General features: G+C 49.0%; 1 protein-coding gene across 1 annotated transcript in view; it reads right to left on the minus strand.

Moving 5' to 3' along the window:
• The window catches only part of LOC135561656 (uncharacterized), a 36,085-nt gene extending 18,992 nt beyond the window's left edge, over positions 1–17,093 (minus strand). Inside the window, exons 1-2 of the mRNA XM_065003388.1 lie at positions 15,499–17,093; positions 15,113–15,288 (exon numbers count right to left, since the gene is read on the minus strand). Of these exons, the coding sequence (XP_064859460.1) occupies positions 15,113–15,288; positions 15,499–17,093 (1,771 nt within the window). The remainder of the gene's footprint in view (positions 1–15,112; positions 15,289–15,498) is intronic.
• Between the last annotated feature and the right edge of the window lie 3,688 nt (positions 17,094–20,781).

Here is a 20,781-nt window from a genome sequence, read left to right on the forward strand (position 1 = left end):
CAGAACAGGGCTCCGGGCAGCCGAGCGGGAAATGGAGGAAAATTCGCCTCCCTGCGGACCTGACATCCTTTCACTCCCTCCTCTCTACATTTTCCTCTTCTCTCTCTGCTGCTAAAGCCACTTTCTACCACTCTAAATTCCAAGCATCTGCCTCTAACCCTAGGAAGCTCTTTGCAACCTTCTCCTCCCTCCTGAATCCTCCTCCCCCTCCCCCTCCTCCCTCTCTGCAGATGACTTCGTCAACCATTTTGAAAAGAAGGTCGACGACATCCGATCCTCGTTGCTAAGTCAAAGCGACACCGCTGGTTCTGCTCACACTGCCCTACCCTGTGCTCTGACCTCTTTCTCCCTCTCTCTCCAGATGAAATCTCGCGTCTTGTGACCCGGCCGCCTACAACCTGCCCGCTTGACCCTATCCCCTCCTCTCTTCTCCAGACCATTTCCGGAGACCTCCTCCCTTACCTCACCTCGCTCATCAACTCATCCCTGACCGCTGGCTCACGTCCCTTCCGTCTTCAAGAGAAGCGAGAGTTGCACCCCTTCTGAAAAAACCTACACTCGATCCCTCCGATGTCAGCAACTACAGACCAGTATCCCTTCTTTCTTTTCTCTCCAAAACTCTTGAACGTGCCGTCCTTGGCCAGCTCTCCCGCTATCTCTCTCAGAATGACCTTCTTGATCCAAATCAGTCAGGTTTCAAGACTAGTCATTCAACTGAGACTGCTCTTCTCTGTATCACGGAGGCGCTCCGCACTGCTAAAAGCTAACTCTCTCTCTCCTCTGCTCTCATCCTTCTAGACCTATCGGCTGCCTTCGATATTGTGAACCATCAGATCCTCCTCTCCACCCTCTCCGAGTTGGGCATCTCCGGCGCGGCCCACGCTTGGATTGCGTCCTACCTGACAGGTCGCTCCTACCAGGTGGCGTGGCGAGAATCCGTCTCCACACCACGTGCTCTCACCACTGGTGTCCCCAGGGCTCTGTTCTAGGCCCTCTCCTATTCTCGCTATACACCAAGTCACTTGGCTCTGTCATAACCTCACATGGTCTCTCCTATCATTGCTATGCAGACGACACACAATTAATCTTCTCCTTTCCCCCTTCTGATGACCAGGTGGCGAATCGCATCTCTGCATGTCTGGCAGACATATCCGTGTGGATGACGGATCACCACCTCAAGCTGAACCTCGGCAAGACGGAGCTGCTCTTCCTCCCGGGAAGGACTGCCCGTTCAGGGTCTCGCCATCACGGTTGACAACTCCATTGTGTCCTCCTCCCAGAGCGCTAAGAACCTTGGCGTGATCCTGGACAACACCCTGTCGTTCTCAACTAACATCAAGGCGGTGGCCCGTTCCTGTAGGTTCATGCTCTACAACATCCGCAGAGTACGACCCTGCCTCACACAGGAAGCGGCGCAGGTCCTAATCCAGGCACTTGTCATCTCCGTCTGGATTACTGCAACTCGCTGTTGGCTGGGCTCCCTGCCTGTGCCATTAAACCCCTACAACTCATCCAGAACGCCGCAGCCCGTCTGGTGTTCAACCTTCCCAAGTTCTCTCACGTCACCCCGCTCCTCCGCTCCCTCCACTGGCTTCCAGTTGAAGCTCGCATCCGCTACAAGACCATGGTGCTTGCCTACGGAGCTGTGAGGGGAACGGCACCTCAGTACCTCCAGGCTCTGATCAGGCCCTACACCCAAACAAGGGCACTGCGTTCATCCACCTCTGGCCTGCTCGCCTCCCTACCACTGAGGAAGTACAGTTCCCGCTCAGCCCAGTCAAAACTGTTAAGCTGCTCTGGCCCCCAATGGTGGAACAAACTCCCTCACGACGCCAGGACAGCGGAGTCAATCACCACCTTCCGGAGACACCTGAAACCCCACCTCTTTAAGGAATACCTAGGATAGGATAAAGTAATCCCTCTCACCCCCTCCCCTGAAAAGATTTAGATGCACTACTGTTCCACTGGAGGTCATAAGGTGAATGCACCAATTTGTAAGTCGCTCTGGATAAGAGCGTCTGCTAAATGACTTAAATGTAAATATGTAATGTAACAGACCTCTCCCCTGTTAGACTATATATCAACAGACCTCTCCTCTGTTAGACTATATATCAACAGACCTCTCCCCTGTTAGAGTATATATCAACAGACCTCTCCCCTGTTAGAGTATATATCAACAGACCTCTCCCCTGTTAGACTATATATCTACAGACCTCTCCCCTGTTAGACTATATATCAACAGACCTCTCCCCTGTTAGACTATATATCAACAGACCTCTCCCCTGTTAGACTATATATCAACAGACCTCCCCTGTTAGACTATATATCAACAGACCTCTCCCCTGTTAGACTATATATCAACAGACCTCTCCCCTGTTAGACTATATATCAACAGACCTCTCCCCTGTTAGACTATATATCAACAGACCGGCCTCCCGGGTGGCGCAGTGGTTAAGGGCGCTGTACTGCAGCACCAGCTGCGCCACCAGAGACTCTGGGTTCGCGCCCAGGTTCTGTCGTAACCGGACGCGACCGGGAGGACCATGGGGCGACGCACAATTGGCCTAGCGTCGTCCGGGCTAGGGAGGGTTTGGCCGGTAGGGAAATCAAATCAAATCAAATGTATTTATATAGCCCTTCGTACATCAGCTAATATCTCAAAGTGCTGTACAGAAACCCAGCCTAAAACCCCAAACAGCAAATGCAGGTGTAGAAGCATGGTGGCTAGGAAAAACTCCCTAGAAAGGCCAAAACCTAGGAAGAAACCTAGAGAGGAACCAGGCTATGTGGGGTGGCAAGTCCTCTTCTGGTTGTGCCAGGTGGAGATTATAACAGAACATGGCCAAGATGTTCAAATGTTCAAAGATGACCAACAGGAGATTAGAACAGAACATGGCCAAGATGTTCAAATGTTCATAAATGACCAGCATAGTCCAATAATAATAAGGCAGAACAGTCGAAACTGGAGCAGCAGCACAGCCAGGTGGACTGTGGACAGCAAGGAGTCATCATGTCAGGTAGTCCTGAGGCATGGTCCTAGGGCTCAGGTCCACCGAGAGAAAGAGAGAATTAGAGAGAGCACACTTAAATTCACACAGGACACCGAATAGGACAGGAGAAGTACTCCAGATGTCACAAACAGCCCCCCTGACACATAAACTACTGCAGCATAAATACTGGAGGCTGAGACAGGAGGGGTCAGGAGACACTGTGGCCCCATTCGAGGACACCCCCGGACAGGGCCAAACAGGCAGGATATAACCCCACCCACTTTGCCAAAGCACAGCCCCCACACCACTAGAGGGATATCTTCAACCACCAACTTACCATCCTGAGACAAGGCTGAGTATAGCCCACAAAGATCTCCACCACGGCACAACCCAAGGGGGGGGGGGGCGCCAACCCATACACGAAGATCACATCAGTGACTCAACCCACTCAAGTGACGCACTTCTCCCAGGGACGGTATGAAAGAGCCCCAGTAAGCCAGTGACTCAGCCCCTGTAATACGGTTAGAGGCAGAGAATCCCAGTGGAAAGAGGGGAACCGGCCAGGCAGAGACAGCAAGGGCGGTTCGTTGCTCCAGAGCCTTTCTGTTCACCCTCCCACTCCTGGGCCAGACTACACTCAATCATATGACCCACTGAAGAGATGAGTCTTCAGTAAAGACTTAAAGGTTGAGACCGAGTTTGCGTCTCTTACATGGGTAGGCAGACCATTCCATAAAAATGGAGCTCTATAGGAGAAAGCCCTGCCTCCAGCTGTTTGCTTAGAAATTCTAGAGACAATTAGGAGGCCTGCGTCTTGTGACCGTAGCGTACGTGTAGGTATGTACGGCAGGACCAAATCAGAGAGATAGGTAGGAGCAAGCCCATGTAATGCTTTGTAGGTTAGCAGTAAAACCTTGAAATCAGCCCTTGCCTTGACAGGAAGCCAGTGTAGGGAGGCTAGCACTGGAGTAATATGATCAATTTTTTTGGTTCTAGTCAGGATTCTAGCAGCCGTATTTAGCACCAACTGAAGTTTATTTAGTGCTTTATCCGGGTAGCCGGAAAGAAGAGCATTGCAGTAGTCTAACCTAGAAGTGACAAAAGCATGGATTAATTTTTCTGCATCGTTTTTGGACAGAAAGTTTCTGATTTTTGCAATGTTACATATATGGAAAAAAAAGCAGAAAAAAATCCTTGTCTCATCGCGCACCAGCGACTCCTGTGGCGGGCCGGGCGCAGTGCGCGCTAACCAAGGTTGCCAGGTGCACAGTGTTTCCTCCAACACATTGGTGCGGCTGGCTTCCGGGTTGGATGGCGCTGTGTTAAGAAGCTGTGCGGCTTGGTTGGGTTGTGTATCGGAGGACGCATGACTTTCAACCTTCGTCTCTCCTGAGCCCGTACGGGAGTTGTAGCGATGAGACAAGATAGTAGCTACTAAAAACAATTGGATACCACGAAATTGGGGAGAAAAAGGGGTAAAATAAAATCAAATGTAAAAAAAAAAGAATATCAACAGACCTCTCCCGTTAGACTAAGTGACAGAATATCAACAGACCTCTCCCCTGTTAGACTAAGTGACAGAATATCAACAGACCTCTCCCCTGTTAGACTAAGTGACAGAAAATCAACAGACCTCTCCCCTGTTAGACTAAGTGACAGAAAATCAACAGACCTCTCCCCTGTTAGACTAAGTGACAGAAAATCAACAGACCTCTCCCCTGTTAGACTAAGTGACAGAATATCAACAGGGATGAAAGGATAACTTAGTTCCCATTCTATTGTTATCCAATCCCAGCCAGCATCCCCTTTAATGCTTTGCCAAGTTAGGCATTTCAAATGATAAAATGATACAATGTAACATCTGGTGAAGCCAAGCCTCCAACATCCCTTGGTGAGCACATCCTCTTCGTATTAATCTTGGATTTTTTTTCCTGTCCCACAAAAAATATTTAGTTCATTTGTCATATTGTTTAAAATACCGGTCTGGAAAATTCATAGGTAACATATAATTATATTGTGGGACCACAACCATTTTAATTATGTTGATCTTTCCCCATGGTCTTAATCTTGACTAGTAGTGGCAAAACAAATGTGTCCCATCACTTCCTCCAAATTTGAACTCAACTTAATACTCCAATATTTCATCCCAGTAGGAACTGGGAAATTATATGGGGTAACGGTTCTAGTCATGGCGTTAATTGGCATTGCTTCCCACTTTTTCCAATTATTTTGCGACCTGACAAACTACAATATGATTCATTACAAGTGGTAGAGACTGAAGAGGATCAGAGAGCAGCAGTAGAATACCGTCTGTCAACATAAGCAGCTTGTGTTCTTTTCCTCCTCCATGGACATCCTTCATTTCTGTATCTGTTATCACTGTTGCAAGAGGCTCTACAACCATGGTAAATAAGAAAGGGGAGAGTGAGCAACCCTGCCTTGTGCCTCAAGAAAGACAAAAAAAGGGAGATCATTCCGTTTTGCTCTCCCCCCCCCCCCCCCAATCATCATCATCATCATCATATGTACATTTTTATCACCAAGTCATGAATCAATTGTCAGCTCATGCCCCCAGAGACCCAACTCAACTCACAGACATTGTTTGAAGTACTCAACCCTTATTTGACGCATAAACCGTATTGTAACACAATCTTGTAATTCTGCTCTCACAAATGTAAATTATCTTTATATTAAACTGTACTACAAGTCAATATATTAAAGACACTAATTTAAATGAATGCCGTTGAATTTCAATATTTACATGCAGGTATTAGGAGCTCTCTAAAGTTCTGCAAGATTTTCCGGCAAACCCACGTGACTCCAATGTCTTTTTAGAGAATTTATCAGTACGTCCAACCGGCCTCCCAACCGCAGACCACGTGTATGCTGTAGTGTGGGCGAGGGGTTTGCTGATGTCAACATTGTGAACAGGGTGGTGGTGGGGTTATGGTATGGGCAGGCATAAACTACAGACAACAAACACAGTTGCATTTTATTGATGGCGATTTGAACGCACTGAGATCCTGAGGCCCGTTGTCGTGCCATTCATCCGCTGCCATTACCTCATGTTTCAGCATGATAACGCACGGCCCCATGTCGCAAGAATCTTTACACAATTCCTGGAAGCTGAAAATGTCCCAGTACATCCATGGCCTGCATACTCACCAGTCATGTCACCCATTGAACATGTTTGGGATGCTCTGGATCGACGTGTACGACAGCGTGTATCAGCCCCCGTTGAAATATCCAGCGTCTTCACACAGCCATTGAGCATGTTCGGGATGCTCTGGATCGACGTGTACAACAGCGTGCTCCAGTTCCCGCCAATATCCAGCAACTTCACACAGCCATTGAAGAGGAGTGGGGACAACATTCCACAGGCCACAATCAACAGCCTGATCAACTCTATGTGAAGGTAAATGGTCACACCAGATACTGACAGGTTTTCTGATCCACACCCTTTCCCTTTTTTCTACGGTATCCATGACAACCGATGCATATCTGTATTCCCAGTCATGTGGAATCCATAGATTAGCGCCTCATTAATTTATTTAAATTGACTTATTTCCTTATGTGAACTGTAAATTGTTGCATTTATATTTTTGTTCAGGATAGTTGACAAAACTACAAAAGAGCAAAATAAGATGATATGTAACAAGGTAAGATACTCAAGGGAGAGAATAAAGCCAACTCTGCAAAACCGTCTTTGTTTAGGCAGCGTGACTGCCGCTTACGTGATCGTCGTTGACACAGCTGCCACTGAGAAAACAGGGGAGACTGGAGTGCAAACCCTAATTGCCAAGCAGAGGTGACGAGCACACCTCCCTGTACTAAATGGCTTAATCCTGGTTGATGCGTCAACAATCAGCTACAAATTATGAGCAGTCAGCAGTTTACACACCGAGAAGGACACTGGGAAAACAGACAGCTCTTAAAGTAGATGGTCCTAGCTAGCAACAGTACTAGACAACAACACAGTAAGACAACAAATTATACTTATTATTCCTAGAAATATCAGGCTATAGGTTGAAGAACTCTAGAGCTGCTCCTACATCTTTCCCATTCACAACTCAATGACCCGTCCCAGCATCAATACTCAATAATTCCAGAAATATTGCATTTCCGTCCAGGATTTGCCCCAGTGTTTTACCCACAAGGCTCAGACTTTTCTGTTTCCATCTAGGCGGGCTGACACCTGTGTCTTACAGGGCCATGGCTCCTGCGAACCTGCTCTCACTTGGGGCTAAAGCCAGGCATATGGTACTTTTCTGTTTCCATCTAGGCGGGCTGACACCTGTGTCTTACAGGGCCATGGCTCCTGTGAACCTGCTCTCACTTGGGGCTAAAGCCAGGCATATGGTACTTTTCTGCGAGCATTTACATAACAACAGCTAACTGGGAACTTTAACACCTCACAAAGCAGCTGTTTTGAATATGCAGAGGTTGTTGATTCTGCTCTTCACACAAGTCCTCACTCTCAACACTAGCTATGGAGACACAAGTTCCCTAGTATAACAAGGCTGTATACACTAGTGTAAAACTGGTGTTATAGTTTGAAAAACAGCAATAGAGAACACAAATAATTTGGAACATGCTAAATGAATCACTGTGTTTATTCTGCTAACTCTCCCCAGTCCAGGCTGCCAGGACTAGAATGCCTCTGCAGGATGGCTGTGTGCCCAACGGCACACTATTCCCTATAGGTCCTGCTCAAAAATAGTGCACTATATAGGGAATAGGGTGCCGTTTGGGATGAACTAGATGTCGTCACCGGCCGTGCTGGAGAAAACAACCAGGAGTTTTGAGCGTGTGGTCAGTAGAGCGTGGTGCTGCTCTACAGTAACTGAACGTGTGGTCAGTAGAGCGTGGTGCTGCTCTACAGTATCTGAACGTGTGGTCAGTAGAGCGTGGTGCTGCTCTACAGTAACTGAACGTGTGGTCAGTAGAGCGTGGTGCTGCTCTACAGTAACTGAACGTGTGGTCAGTAGAGCGTGGTGCTGCTCTACAGTAACTGAACGTGTGGTCAGTAGAGCGTGGTGCTGCTCTACAGTAACTGAACGTGTGGTCAGTAGAGCGTGGTGCTGCTCTACAGTATCTGAACGTGTGGTCAGTAGAGCGTGGTGCTGCTCTACAGTAACTGAACGTGTGGTCAGTAGAGCGTGGTGCTGCTCTACAGTAACTGAACGTGTGGTCAGTAGAGCGTGGTGCTGCTCTACAGTAACTGAACGTGTGGTCAGTAGAGCGTGGTGCTGCTCTACAGTAACTGAACGTGTGGTCAGTAGAGTGTGGTGCTGCTCTACAGTAACTGAACGTGTGGTCAGTAGAGCGTGGTGCTGCTCTACAGTAACTGAACGTGTGGTCAGTAGAGCGTGGTGCTGCTCTACAGTAACTGAACGTGTGGTCAGTAGAGCGTGGTGCTGCTCTACAGTAACTGAACGTGTGGTCAGTAGAGCGTGGTGCTGCTCTACAGTAACTGAACGTGTGGTCAGTAGAGTGTGGTGCTGCTCTACAGTAACTGAACGTGTGGTCAGTAGAGTGTGGTGCTGCTCTACAGTAACTGAACGTGTGGTCAGTAGAGTGTGGTGCTGCTCTACAGTAACTGAACGTGTGGTCAGTAGAGCGTGGTGCTGCTCTACAGTAACTGAACGTGTGGTCAGTAGAGCGTGGTGCTGCTCTACAGTAACTGAACGTGTGGTCAGTAGAGCGTGGTGCTGCTCTACAGTAACTGAACGTGTGGTCAGTAGAGCGTGGTGCTGCTCTACAGTAACTGAACGTGTGGTCAGTAGAGCGTGGTGCTGCTCTACAGTAACTGAACGTGTGGTCAGTAGAGCGTGGTGCTGCTCTACAGTAACTGAACGTGTGGTCAGTAGAGTGTGGTGCTGCTCTACAGTAACTGAACGTGTGGTCAGTAGAGCGTGGTGCTGCTCTACAGTAACTGAAATTGTGGTCAATAGAGTGTGGTGCTGCTCTACAGTAACTGAACGTGTGGTCAGTAGAGCGTGGTGCTGCTCTACAGTAACTGAACGTGTGGTCAGTAGAGTGTGGTGCTGCTCTACAGTAACTGAACGTGTGGTCAGTAGAGCGTGGTGCTGCTCTACAGTAACTGAACGTGTGGTCAGTGGAGTGTGGTGCTGCTCTACAGTAACTGAACGTGTGGTCAGTAGAGCGTGGTGCTGCTCTACAGTAACTGAACGTGTGGTCAGTAGTGTGGTGCTGCTCTACAGTAACTGAACGTGTGGTCAGTAGAGCGTGGTGCTGCTCTACAGTAACTGAACGTGTGGTCAGTAGAGCGTGGTGCTGCTCTACAGTAACTGAACGTGTGGTCAGTAGAGCGTGGTGCTGCTCTACAGTAACTGAAATTGTGGTCAGTAGAGCGTGGTGCTGCTCTACAGTAACTGAACGTGTGGTCAGTAGAGTGTGGTGCTGCTCTACAGTAACTGAACGTGTGGTCAGTAGAGCGTGGTGCTGCTCTACAGTAACTGAACGTGTGGTCAGTAGAGTGTGGTGCTGCTCTACAGTAACTGAACGTGTGGTCAGTAGAGCGTGGTGCTGCTCTACAGTAACTGAACGTGTGGTCAGTAGAGCGTGGTGCTGCTCTACAGTAACTGAACGTGTGGTCAGTAGAGCGTGGTGCTGCTCTACAGTAACTGAACGTGTGGTCAGTAGAGTGTGGTGCTGCTCTACAGTAACTGTTAGCTAATCATTTCTCTTCTCAAATTCTCCTCCCAAATTCTACCTTGTCTGTCCTCCAAGTCAGGAGTCATAGCTGGAATCCCAAATGGCACCCTTTTCCCTATGTAAGTGCACTACTTTTGCCCAGGGCCCTACGGCACCCTGTTCCCTATATTATGCACTATTTTTGCCCAGGGCTCTATAGGGAATAAGGTGCAATTTAGGAATTTGGTGAACGTCACACACCCTGTTGCAGAGCAGACTGAGACTGGAGATAATAACCCCTCAGACTGGCTCAGTTTAGTGTTAGCTGGAGATAATAACCCCTCAGACTGGCTCAGTTTAGTGTTAGCTGGAGATAATAACCCTTCAGACTGGCTCAGTTTAGTGTTAGCTGGAGATAACCCCTCAGAATGGCTCAGGTTAGTGTTAGCTGGAGATAATAACCCTTCAGACTGGCTCAGTTTAGTGTTAGCTGGAGATAACCCCTCAGAATGGCTCAGGTTAGTGTTAGCTGGAGATAATAACCCTTCAGACTGGCTCAGTTTAGTGTTAGCTGGAGATAATAACCCTTCAGACTGGTTCGGCTTCGTGTTAGCTGGAGATAACCCCTCAGACCGGCTCAGCTTGGTGTTAGCTGGCGATAATAACCCCTCAGACTGGCTCAGGTTAGTGTTAGCTGGAGATAATAACCCCCAGACTGGCTCAGGTTAGTGTTAGCTGGAGATAATAACCCTTCAGACTGGCTCAGTTAGCTGGAGATAATAACCCTTCAGACTGGCTCAGTTTAGTGTTAGCTGGAGATAATAACCCCTCAGACTGGCTCAGTTTAGTGTTAGCTGGAGATAATAACCCTTCAGACTGGCTCAGTTTAGTGTTAGCTGGAGATAATAACCCTTCAGACTGGCTCAGTTTAGTGTTAGCTGGAGATAATAACCCTTCAGACTGGTTCGGCTTCGTGTTAGCTGGAGATAACCCCTCAGACTGGCTCAGCTTGGTGTTAGCTGGAGATAACCCCTCAGACTGGCTCAGTTTAGTCTTAGCTGGAGATGATAATCCCTGACTGGCTCAGTTTAGTGTTAGCTGGAGATAATAACCCTTCAGACTGGCTCAGTTTAGTGTTAGCTGGAGATAATAACCCCTCAGACTGGCTCAGTTTAGTGTTAGCTGGAGATGATAACCCCTCAGACTGGCTCAGTTTAGTGTTAGCTGGAGATGATAATCCCTGACTGGCTCAGTTTAGTGTTAGCTGGAGATAATAACCCTCAGACTGACTCAGTTTAGTGTTAGCTGGAGATAATAACCCCTCAGACTGGCTCAGTTTAGTGTTAGCTGGAGATAATAACCCTTCAGACTGGCGCAGTTAGCTGGAGATAATAACCCCTCAGACTGGCTCAGGTTAGTGTTAGCTGGAGATAATAACCCCTCAGACTGGCTCAGTTAGCTGGAGATAATAACCCCTCAGACTGGCTCAGTTTAGTGTTAGCTGGAGATAATAACCCCTCAGACTGGCTCAGTTTAGTGTTAGCTGGAGATAATAACCCTTCAGACTGGCTCAGTTAGCTGGAGATAATAACCCTTCAGACTGGCTCAGTTTAGTGTTAGCTGGAGATAATAACCCCTCAGACTGGCTCAGTTTAGTGTTAGCTGGAGATAATAACCCCTCAGACTGGCTCAGCTTAGTCTTAGCTGGAGATAACCACACAGTAACTGGTGTTTTACAGGAGAACGGGTCAGGCGTAGGTAAGGTGGAGAAATTCCGTTAACATTTACCAAATCCTGAATGGAAGATTCCTGGAATTGGGGAGGAACAAGCAGGACATCCAGAATCCGCCAAATCAGGATTTCTGGGAAACCGCAGAATTTTTCACCTCTATATAAAACACAGGAAAATCTACATGGTTTACTGCACTCTGCTGTTAAAATACTTTGAATATATATATATATATATAATATATATATTTTTACTGAGAACCATTGTGTCTGCTCTACTGTCTTGGTTGAGATGAGCAGTCCTGTGTCATTGGAGCTTACACGTTGACGTTGGACAGACTGAAGAGAGGACAGACTGAAGAGAGGACAGACTGAAGAGAGGACAGACTGATGAGAGGACAGACTGAAGAGAGGACAGACTGAAGAGAGGACAGACTGATGAGAGGACAGACTGAAGAGAGGACAGACTGAAGAGAGGACAGACTGATGAGAGGACAGACTGATGAGAGGACAGACTGATGAGAGGACAGACTGAAGAGAGGACAGACTGATACTGAGACAGCAGGAATGTAACCGCACATTCTGGTCAACTTCTCAGATTATTATTTGACAAATCAAATCTACGGAGTCTACTGTTGGCCTGTGAACATCAACCTAAATGTAATTTATTCTTACAGGCTTCTTTACAGCAACACGGTCATCCGTTTTCCCACTGTGGCCGCATGAGGAACTGCAGTAACAGTAGTTGAAAAACCACAACATAACAGTCCCTCAATCTAATAGTCTTTTCCCACTGTGGCCGCATGAGGAACTGCAGTAACAGTAGTTGAAAAACCACAACATAACAGTCCCTCAATCTAATAGTCTTTCTGACAATCCTCATGTCCTATCTCCTCGCCTCCTACCCAATCCAGTCGGAAGAGAAGGTCCAAGGTCCCTCCCCTCTGACCTTCTCCAGTGTGTTTTTAGGAGGCGGCGAGGAGAGAGGATGTAAAGGAATGGAGGAAAGATAAATTGAGTCTATGTGTTTTGAGCTGCAGCCATGGAAGGTGAGGTGAGTGGACTAAGGTGCCTGGGGTATTACTGACATGGAAGGTGAGGTGAGTGTACCTGGGGGATTACTGACATGGAAGGTGAGGTGAGTGTACCTGGGGTATTACTGACATGGAAGTTGAGTGGACTAAAGGTACCTGGGGTATTACTGACATGGAAGTTGAGTGGACTAAAGGTACCTGGGGTATTACTGACATGGAAGTTGAGTGGACTAAAGGTACCTGGGGTATTACTGACATGGAAGTTGAGTGGACTAAAGGTACCTGGGGTATTACTGACATGGAAGTTGAGTGGACTAAAGGTACCTGGGGTATTACTGACATGGAAGTTGAGTGGACTAAAGGTACCTGGGGTATTACTGACATGGATTAGTTGAGTGGACTAAAGGTACCTGGGGTATTACTGACATGGAAGTTGAGTGGACTAAAGGTACCTGGGGTATTACTGACATGGATTAGTTGTCAGCGCTAATGACAGCTTTACAACGGTACTCAGAATGAAACAATTAGAAAATGGAAACATCCTGCCAGAAGACTTCCTCCAACTCTCAGAGCTGAGGATTGTGCTGCCGACGCCACACTCTCCTGGTCATATGGGTGGATCATTCACTGAGGAATTCAGAAGAGCAGTCCCCTGAAGTTTCTCGGGTGAGACAGACTGGATTCACAGTCTGGTGCTGTTCACCTATGGGGATTGGTCTGGGAGACGCAACCATTTAACAACACATTGAGAGTGAACAGAAGGCCCTCCAGTGGCTTGTTGAAAAATGTGGAAACCGGGTATCATGTCTTCAGCAATAAGATCAGGAGTGATGTCACTCAGGTCACCGAGCTACTGGAGAACATAGAGACAGGAAACAGAGGAGGCCATTATGAAACAGAGAGAGAGAAAGAGGACGAGAGGAGAGGTAACCTAATCAAATCAGATCATTCAGTCTGTTGTACTTTTTTATTTTATTTTTTCAGAATAAAAAGGGTGATTATGGTCAGGGAGAAAAAAAAGCCAAATAGAAAAGTGGAAACCTAATGATTATGCCTGTTGCTGTCTGGAGATGTCTGGAGTCCATCAGTGTCCCAGGCCCGTTTTCCAGCGATAAATCCATTCGCTATAATAGAGAGGGTCAGAAGAGAAGGAGCAACGAACATCTCTTTCAGATGCCAGCGCGCTTCCTGAAAGGAGCGTCATTGCTGCGATTGGACTGCAGGGAGTCAACACTCATCATCAAGTGAACAATTTCACAGTTCCAACAGAGGAGGAGAACTTGACTCTAGAAAAGCTGTTTTCCACAAAAGGACGACACATCTTTCTTCTCAACGTTAGAAGTCTTCTTCCTCAGATTGAGGAAATTGACCTGCTCTCTAGTAACTGTAAAGCTTTGCTCTCTAGTAACTGTAAAGCTTTACTCTCTAGTAACTGTAAAGCTTTGCTCTCTAGTAACTGTAAAGCTTTACTCTCTAGTAACTGTAAAGCTTTGCTCTCTAGTAACTGTAAAGCTTTACTCTCTAGTAACTGTAAAGCTTTGCTCTCTAGTAACTGTAAAGCTTTGCTCTCTAGTAACTGTAAAGCTTTGCTCTCTAGTAACTGTAAAGCTTTGCTCTCTAGTAACTGTAAAGCTTTGCTCTCTAGTAACTGTAAAGCTTTGCTCTCTAGTAACTGTAAAGCTTTGCTCTCTAGTAACTGTAAAGCTTTGCTCTCTAGTAACTGTAAAGCTTTGCTCTCTAGTAACTGTAAAGCTTTGCTCTCTAGTAACTGTAAAGCTTTGCTCTCTAGTAACTGTAAAGCTTTGCTCTCTAGTAACTGTTGCTTTGCTCTCTAGTAACTGTAAAGCTTTGCTCTCTAGTAACTGTAAATCTTTGCTCTCTAGTAACTGTAAAGCTTTGCTCTCTAGTAACTGTAAAGCTTTGCTCTCTAGTAACTGTAAAGCTTTGCTCTCTAGTAACTGTAAAGCTTTGCTCTCTAGTAACTGTAAAGCTTTACTGGAACATGGTTGGATTGGTCGATAAAAAACGCTGAGATGGAAGTTAAAAAATGTAGTAATTAGAAGAGACCGCAATGGCAAAGATGGGGTTGTTTGTATTTATGTAAGATCAGATACTGGGTTCAACTATAGATTTAAACCATGATGAGATTGAGTGGTTGCACATTTTATTACCAAAATATAAACCTATTATAGTTGGTACCTGTTATAGACGACCAGACCAGGAGACATTTTATTACCAAAATATAAACCTATTATAGTTGGTACCTGTTATAGACGACCAGACCAGGAGACATTTTATGAATTGTTGGAGACTTGTTCCAACTGTACAGACTTTGGTCAATCAGAGGTTATTGTTACTGGTGATTCGAATACAGATGTGCTCTAAAAAGGGCTACTTTTAAAGCTCTTAAGAATTTTTGTAATCGGTTTGCTTTATACCAGCTGATTAATGAGCCCACCAGGGTCTGTCCATCTACCCATACCAACATTGACCTTTGTGTTGGTGTCAGATTAAGGCTGTCAAACAGTGGAATTGTAACCTATGGGCTCATTTTCTGTAGTAGGAAGGTTCTGAAAACAGTTTTTAATTGTTATAACTTCATAAAAATTAGGGCTATGAAGAATTATAGTGCAGATATTTTTGTTAATAATTTGAGCAAATTGGACTGGTCTGCTGTATTGAAATGCAATGAGGTGAGACTGCCTGGGGCCTGGGGACTGGGGCCTGGGGACTGGGAACTGGGGACTGGGGCCTGGGGACTGGGGCTGGGGACTGGGGACTGGGGAACTGGGGCCTGGGGGGGACTGGGGCCTGGGGCCTGGGGACTGGGGCCTGGGGACTGGGACTGGGGCCTGGGGACTGGGGCTGGGGACTGGGGCCTGGGGGGGACTGGGGCCTGGGGACTGGGGCCCTGGGGACTGGGGCCTGGGGACTGGGGGGCCTGGGGCCTGGGGACTGGGGCCTGGGGACTGGGGACTGGGAACTGGGGCCTGGGGACTGGGGACTGGGGCCTGGGGGACTGGGGCCTGGGGCCTGGGAACTGGGGCCTGGGGCCTGGGGACTGGGGCCTGGGGACTGGGGACTGGGGCCTGGGGACTGGGGCCTGGGGGGGCCTGGGGACTGGGGCCTGGGGACTGGGGACTGGGGCCTGGGGACTGGGAACTGGGGCCTGGGGCCTGGGGACTGGGGCCTGGGGCCTGGGGACTGGGGCCTGGGGACTGGGGCTGGGGCCTGGGGACTGGGGCCTGGGGACTGGGAACTGGGGCCTGGGGACTGGGGCCTGCCTGGGACTGGGGCCTGGGGACTGGGGACTGGGGCCTGGGGACTGGGAACTGGGGCCTGGGAACTGGGGCCTGGGAACTGGGGCCTGGGGACTGGGAACTGGGGACTGGGGCCTGGGGACTGGGGACTGGGGCCTGGGGACTGGGGCCTGGGGACTGGGGCCTGGGGACTGGGGCCTGGGGCCTGGGGACTGGGGCCTGGGGCCTGGGGACTGGGGACTGGGGCCTGGGGACTGGGAACTGGGGCCTGGGGGGGCCTGGGGCCTGGGGACTGGGGCCTGGGGCCTGGGGACTGGGAACTGGGGCCTGGGAACTGGGGACTGGGGCCTGGGGACTGGGACTGGGGCCTGGGGACTGGGAACTGGGGCCTGGGAACTGGGGCCTGGGGACTGGGGACTGGGGCCTGGGGACTGGGGACTGGGGACTGGGGACTGGGGCCTGGGGACTGGGGCCTGGGGACTGGGGCCTGGGGACTGGGGCCTGGGGCCTGGGGACTGGGGCCTGGGGACTGGGGACTGGGGCCTGGGGACTGGGAACTGGGGCCTGGGGCCTGGGGCCTGGGGACTGGGGCCTGGGGACTGGGGCCTGGGGACTGGGGCCTGGGGACTGGGGCCTGGGAACTGGGGCCTGGGGACTGGGGCCTGGGGACTGGGAACTGGGGCCTGGGGACTGGGGACTGGGGCCTGGGAACTGGGGCCTGGGAACTGGGGCCTGGGAACTGGGGCCTGGGGACTGGGAACTGGGGCCTGGGGCCTGGGGCCTGGGGCCTGGGGACTGGGGCCTGGGGACTGGGGCCTGGGGACTGGGGACTGGGGCCTGGGGACTGGGAACTGGGGCCTGGGAACTGGGGCCTGGGGCCTGGGGCCTGGGGACTGGGGACTGGGGCCTGGGGCCTGGGGACTGGGGCCTGGGGACTGGGGACTGGGGCCTGGGGACTGGGAACTGGGGCCTGGGAACTGGGGCCTGGGGACTGGGGACTGGGGCCTGGGGACTGGGGCCTGGGAACTGGGGCCTGGGGACTGGGGACTGGGGCCTGGGGACTGGGGCCTGGGGACTGGGGCCTGGGGACTGGGGCCTGGGGCCTGGGGACTGGGGACTGGGAACTGGGGACTGGGAACTGGGGACTGGGGCCTGGGAACTGGGGACTGGGAACTGGGGACTGGGGCCTGGGGACTGGGAACTGGGGCCTGGGAACTGGGGACTGGGAACTGGGGACTGGGGCCTGGGGCCTGGGGCCTGGGGACTGGGGCCTGGGGCCTGGGGACTGGGAACTGGGAACTGGGGACTGGGGACTGGGGCCTGGGGACTGGGGCCTGGGGACTGGGAACTGGGGACTGGGGACTGGGGGGGACTGGGAACTGGGGACTGGGGACTGGGGCCTGGGGACTGGGAACTATGGCCATTTTAAATCATTCTTTTTTTTACATGCTGTAGATAAGCAGGCTCCAGTAATACAGGTTAGAATTAAGCAAAGAACTGAACTACGGATAAATTATATCATTTTAAAGGCAATTAAGCGTAGAAATGAACGCTTTCTGGAGTTTAGGAAATCCAGGGCAGATGATATATTTATAGACTATAAGAAGTTAAGAAATGAGGTCAACAGGATGATACAGAAGGCCAAGAAAGATGATTTCAATGACAAAACAGTTGAAAAAAGGAACAATCTGAGTAAATTGTATAAGTGTCTGATGCGGTTAGGTAACAGTGACAGATTAAAGACCAAAGCTCTCAGTCTCAGCTTGGACATTGGAGGAAAGGTTACATCAGACAAGACCATGGTTACAGACCGTCTGAATAGCTTTACAACTATAGCTAATACATTAGTTAGCAAGTTACCATGTCAATCAGGTTGCTATTGGGGGGAGAGTCGTGTCTAGCAGTTTCACTCAACAGCAGGTGATTCAAGTAGATGGTTTTTCATTTGAAAAGGTGTCTGAATCAACTGTGCGAGAGAACTTGACTGTTCCATAGCAACTGGCCTTGACAACATTCCTGACACACACACCAAACCCAGAGAAAAAACAGAGTCCTGTTCGGGTTCAAAGTGAAACTGAGGAAATCCCCAGGTTTTAAGGTGGTCGTAGGTGACAAAGTAGTCACAGCAAAAGACTCTGTTAAGTATCTTGGATGTGTGCTAGATAACCATCAGACAGGGGAGAGCATGGCACGAAACGTGATCTCCAAAGTGAACCATAAAATGACCTTTCTGGCTAGAACCTCCAAATATCTGGATAAGAATGCGATGGGGACATTGTCAGGGGGCTCTTTGTACCTTGCCACTTGAACTATGCATGCTCGTCCTGGTACAATAGTGGCCCCAAGATAATACAAAATCAACTGCAGGTATCTCAGAAGAAATTTATCAGGTTTATTCTTAAACTTCCAGCACCTACGCATCTTGACGATTCCTCCTTCCATCTTCCCCATTCCCTGGTTTTGACAAAGTGTATGTGGAGGCGTCAGCGACTGGAGGGCCCTTACGTATGGTTTTGACAAAGTGTCAAATAAATTCAATCAATCAAAGAACAAATTCTTATTAGTTAGACAGCCTATTTATGGTGCTTATTAGTTAGACAGCCTATTTATGGTGCTAAATGTATTTTTAAAACCTGTGCCTCGTTTGATGGTCGACCCTGTTCTGTGAACTGAACCCTCGTTTTAATATGGTGAAAATATTCATTTTTAAACAGTTTTTTTTCTAAAAGAAACATTGACCATCTAATAGTCAAATTATCGTCTACAAGCAGGTGAGCTGATTCTATTCATTTATTGTTCATTTTTCTGGTGTTTTGTGGTGGAAAACGGATCTGGTCGAACATAACACGCCAACCCTTTTACCCAGATAGACAGGCTAGAGATTTTTCTCTGTTGCACATCACAAGCTTCCACTGCCTCTGTCACAGGGGTATTCATGACTGGTTAAGCTTCCACAAGGGGATTCATGGCTGAATAAGCTTCCACTGCCTCTGTCACAAGGGGATTCATGACTGGTTAAGCTTCCACAAGGGGATTCATGGCTGAATAAGCTTCCACTGCCTCTGTCACAAGGGGATTCATGACTGATTAAGCTTCCAGACTCTGTCACAAGGGGATTCATGACTGATTAAGCTTCCACTGTCTCTGTCACAAGGGGATTCATGGCTGGTTAAGCTTCCACTGCCTCTGTCACAAGGGGATTCATGACTGATTAAGCTTCCACTGCCTCTGTCACAGGGGGATTCATGACTGATTAAGCTTCCACTGTCTCTGTCACAAGGGGATTCATAGCTGATTAAGCTTCCACTGCCTCTGTCACAAGGGGATTCATGACTGATTAAGCTTCCACTGCCTCTGTCACAAGGGGATTCATGACTGATTAAGCTTCCACTGCCTCTGTCACAAGGGGATTCATGACTGATTAAGCTTCCACTGCCTCTGTCACAAGGGGATTCATGACTGATTAAGCTTCCACAGGGGGATTCATGACTGATTAAGCTTCCACAGGGGGATTCATGGCTGATTAAGCTTCCACTGCCTCTGTCACAATGGGATTTATAGCTGATTTAGCTTCCACTGCCTCTGTCACACGGGGATTCATAGCTGATTAAGCTTCCACTGCCTCTGTCACAAGGGGATTCATGACTGATTAAGCTTCCACTGCCTCTGTCACAAGGGGATTCATGACCGATTAAGCTTCCACTGCCTCTGTCACAGGGGGATTCATGACTGATTAAGCTTCCACTGCCTCTGTCACAAGGGGATTCATGGCTGGTTAAGCTTCCACTGCCTCTGTCACAAGGGGATTCATGACTGATTAAGCTTCCACAGGGGGATTCATGGCTGATTAAGCTTCCACAGGGGGATTCATGACTGATTAAGCTTCCACAGGGGGATTCATGGCTGATTAAGCTTCCACAAGGGGATTCATGACTGATTAAGCTTCCACTGCCTCTGTCACAGGGGGATTCATGGCTGGTTAAGCTTCCACTGCCTCTGTCACAAGGGGATTTATGGCTGATTAAGCTTCCACAGGAGGATTCTTGACTGATTAAGCTTCCACTGCCTCTGTCACAGGGGGATTAATGACTGCTTAAGCTTCCACAAGGGGATTCATGACTGATTAAGCTTCCACTGTCTCTGTCACAAGGGGATTCATAGCTGATTAAGCTTCCACTGCCTCTGTCACAAGGGGATTCATGACTGATTAAGCTTCCACTGCCTCTGTCACAAGGGGATTCATGACTGATTAAGCTTCCACTGCCTCTGTCACAAGGGGATTCATGACTGATTAAGCTTCCACTGCCTCTGTCACAAGGGGATTCATGACTGATTAAGCTTCCACAGGGGGATTCATGACTGATTAAGCTTCCACAGGGGGATTCATGGCTGATTAAGCTTCCACTGCCTCTGTCACAATGGGATTCATAGCTGATTTAAGCTTCCACTGCCTCTGTCACACGGGGATTTATAGCTGATTTAGCTTCCACTGCCTCTGTCACAAGGGGATTCATGACTGATTAAGCTTCCACTGCCTCTGTCACAAGGGGATTCATGACTGATTAAGCTTCCACTGCCTCTGTCACAGGGGGATTCATGACTGATTAAGCTTCCACTGCCTCTGTCACAAGGGGATTCATGGCTGGTTAAGCTTCCACTGCCTCTGTCACAAGGGGATTCATGACTGATTAAGCTTCCACAGGGGGATTCATGGCTGATTAAGCTTCCACAGGGGGATTCATGACTGCTTAAGCTTCCACAGGGGGATTCATGGCTGGTTAAGCTTCCACAAGGGATTCATGACTGATTAAGCTTCCACTGCCTCTGTCACAGGGGGATTCATGGCTGGTTAAGCTTCCACTGCCTCTGTCACAAGGGGATTCATGGCTGATTAAGCTTCCACAGGAGGATTCATGACTGATTAAGCTTCCACTGCCTCTGTCACAGGGGGATTAATGACTGCTTAAGCTTCCACAAGGGGATTCATGACTGATTAAGCTTCCACAGGGGATTCATGGCTGGTTAAGCTTCCACTGCCTCTGTCACAAGGGGATTCATGACTGATTAAGCTTCCACTGCCTCTGTCACAAGGGGATTCATGACTGCTTAAGC

The sequence above is a fragment of the Oncorhynchus nerka genome, linkage group LG18, assembly GCF_034236695.1.
Source record: "Oncorhynchus nerka isolate Pitt River linkage group LG18, Oner_Uvic_2.0, whole genome shotgun sequence".
NCBI lineage: Eukaryota > Metazoa > Chordata > Actinopteri > Salmoniformes > Salmonidae > Oncorhynchus > Oncorhynchus nerka.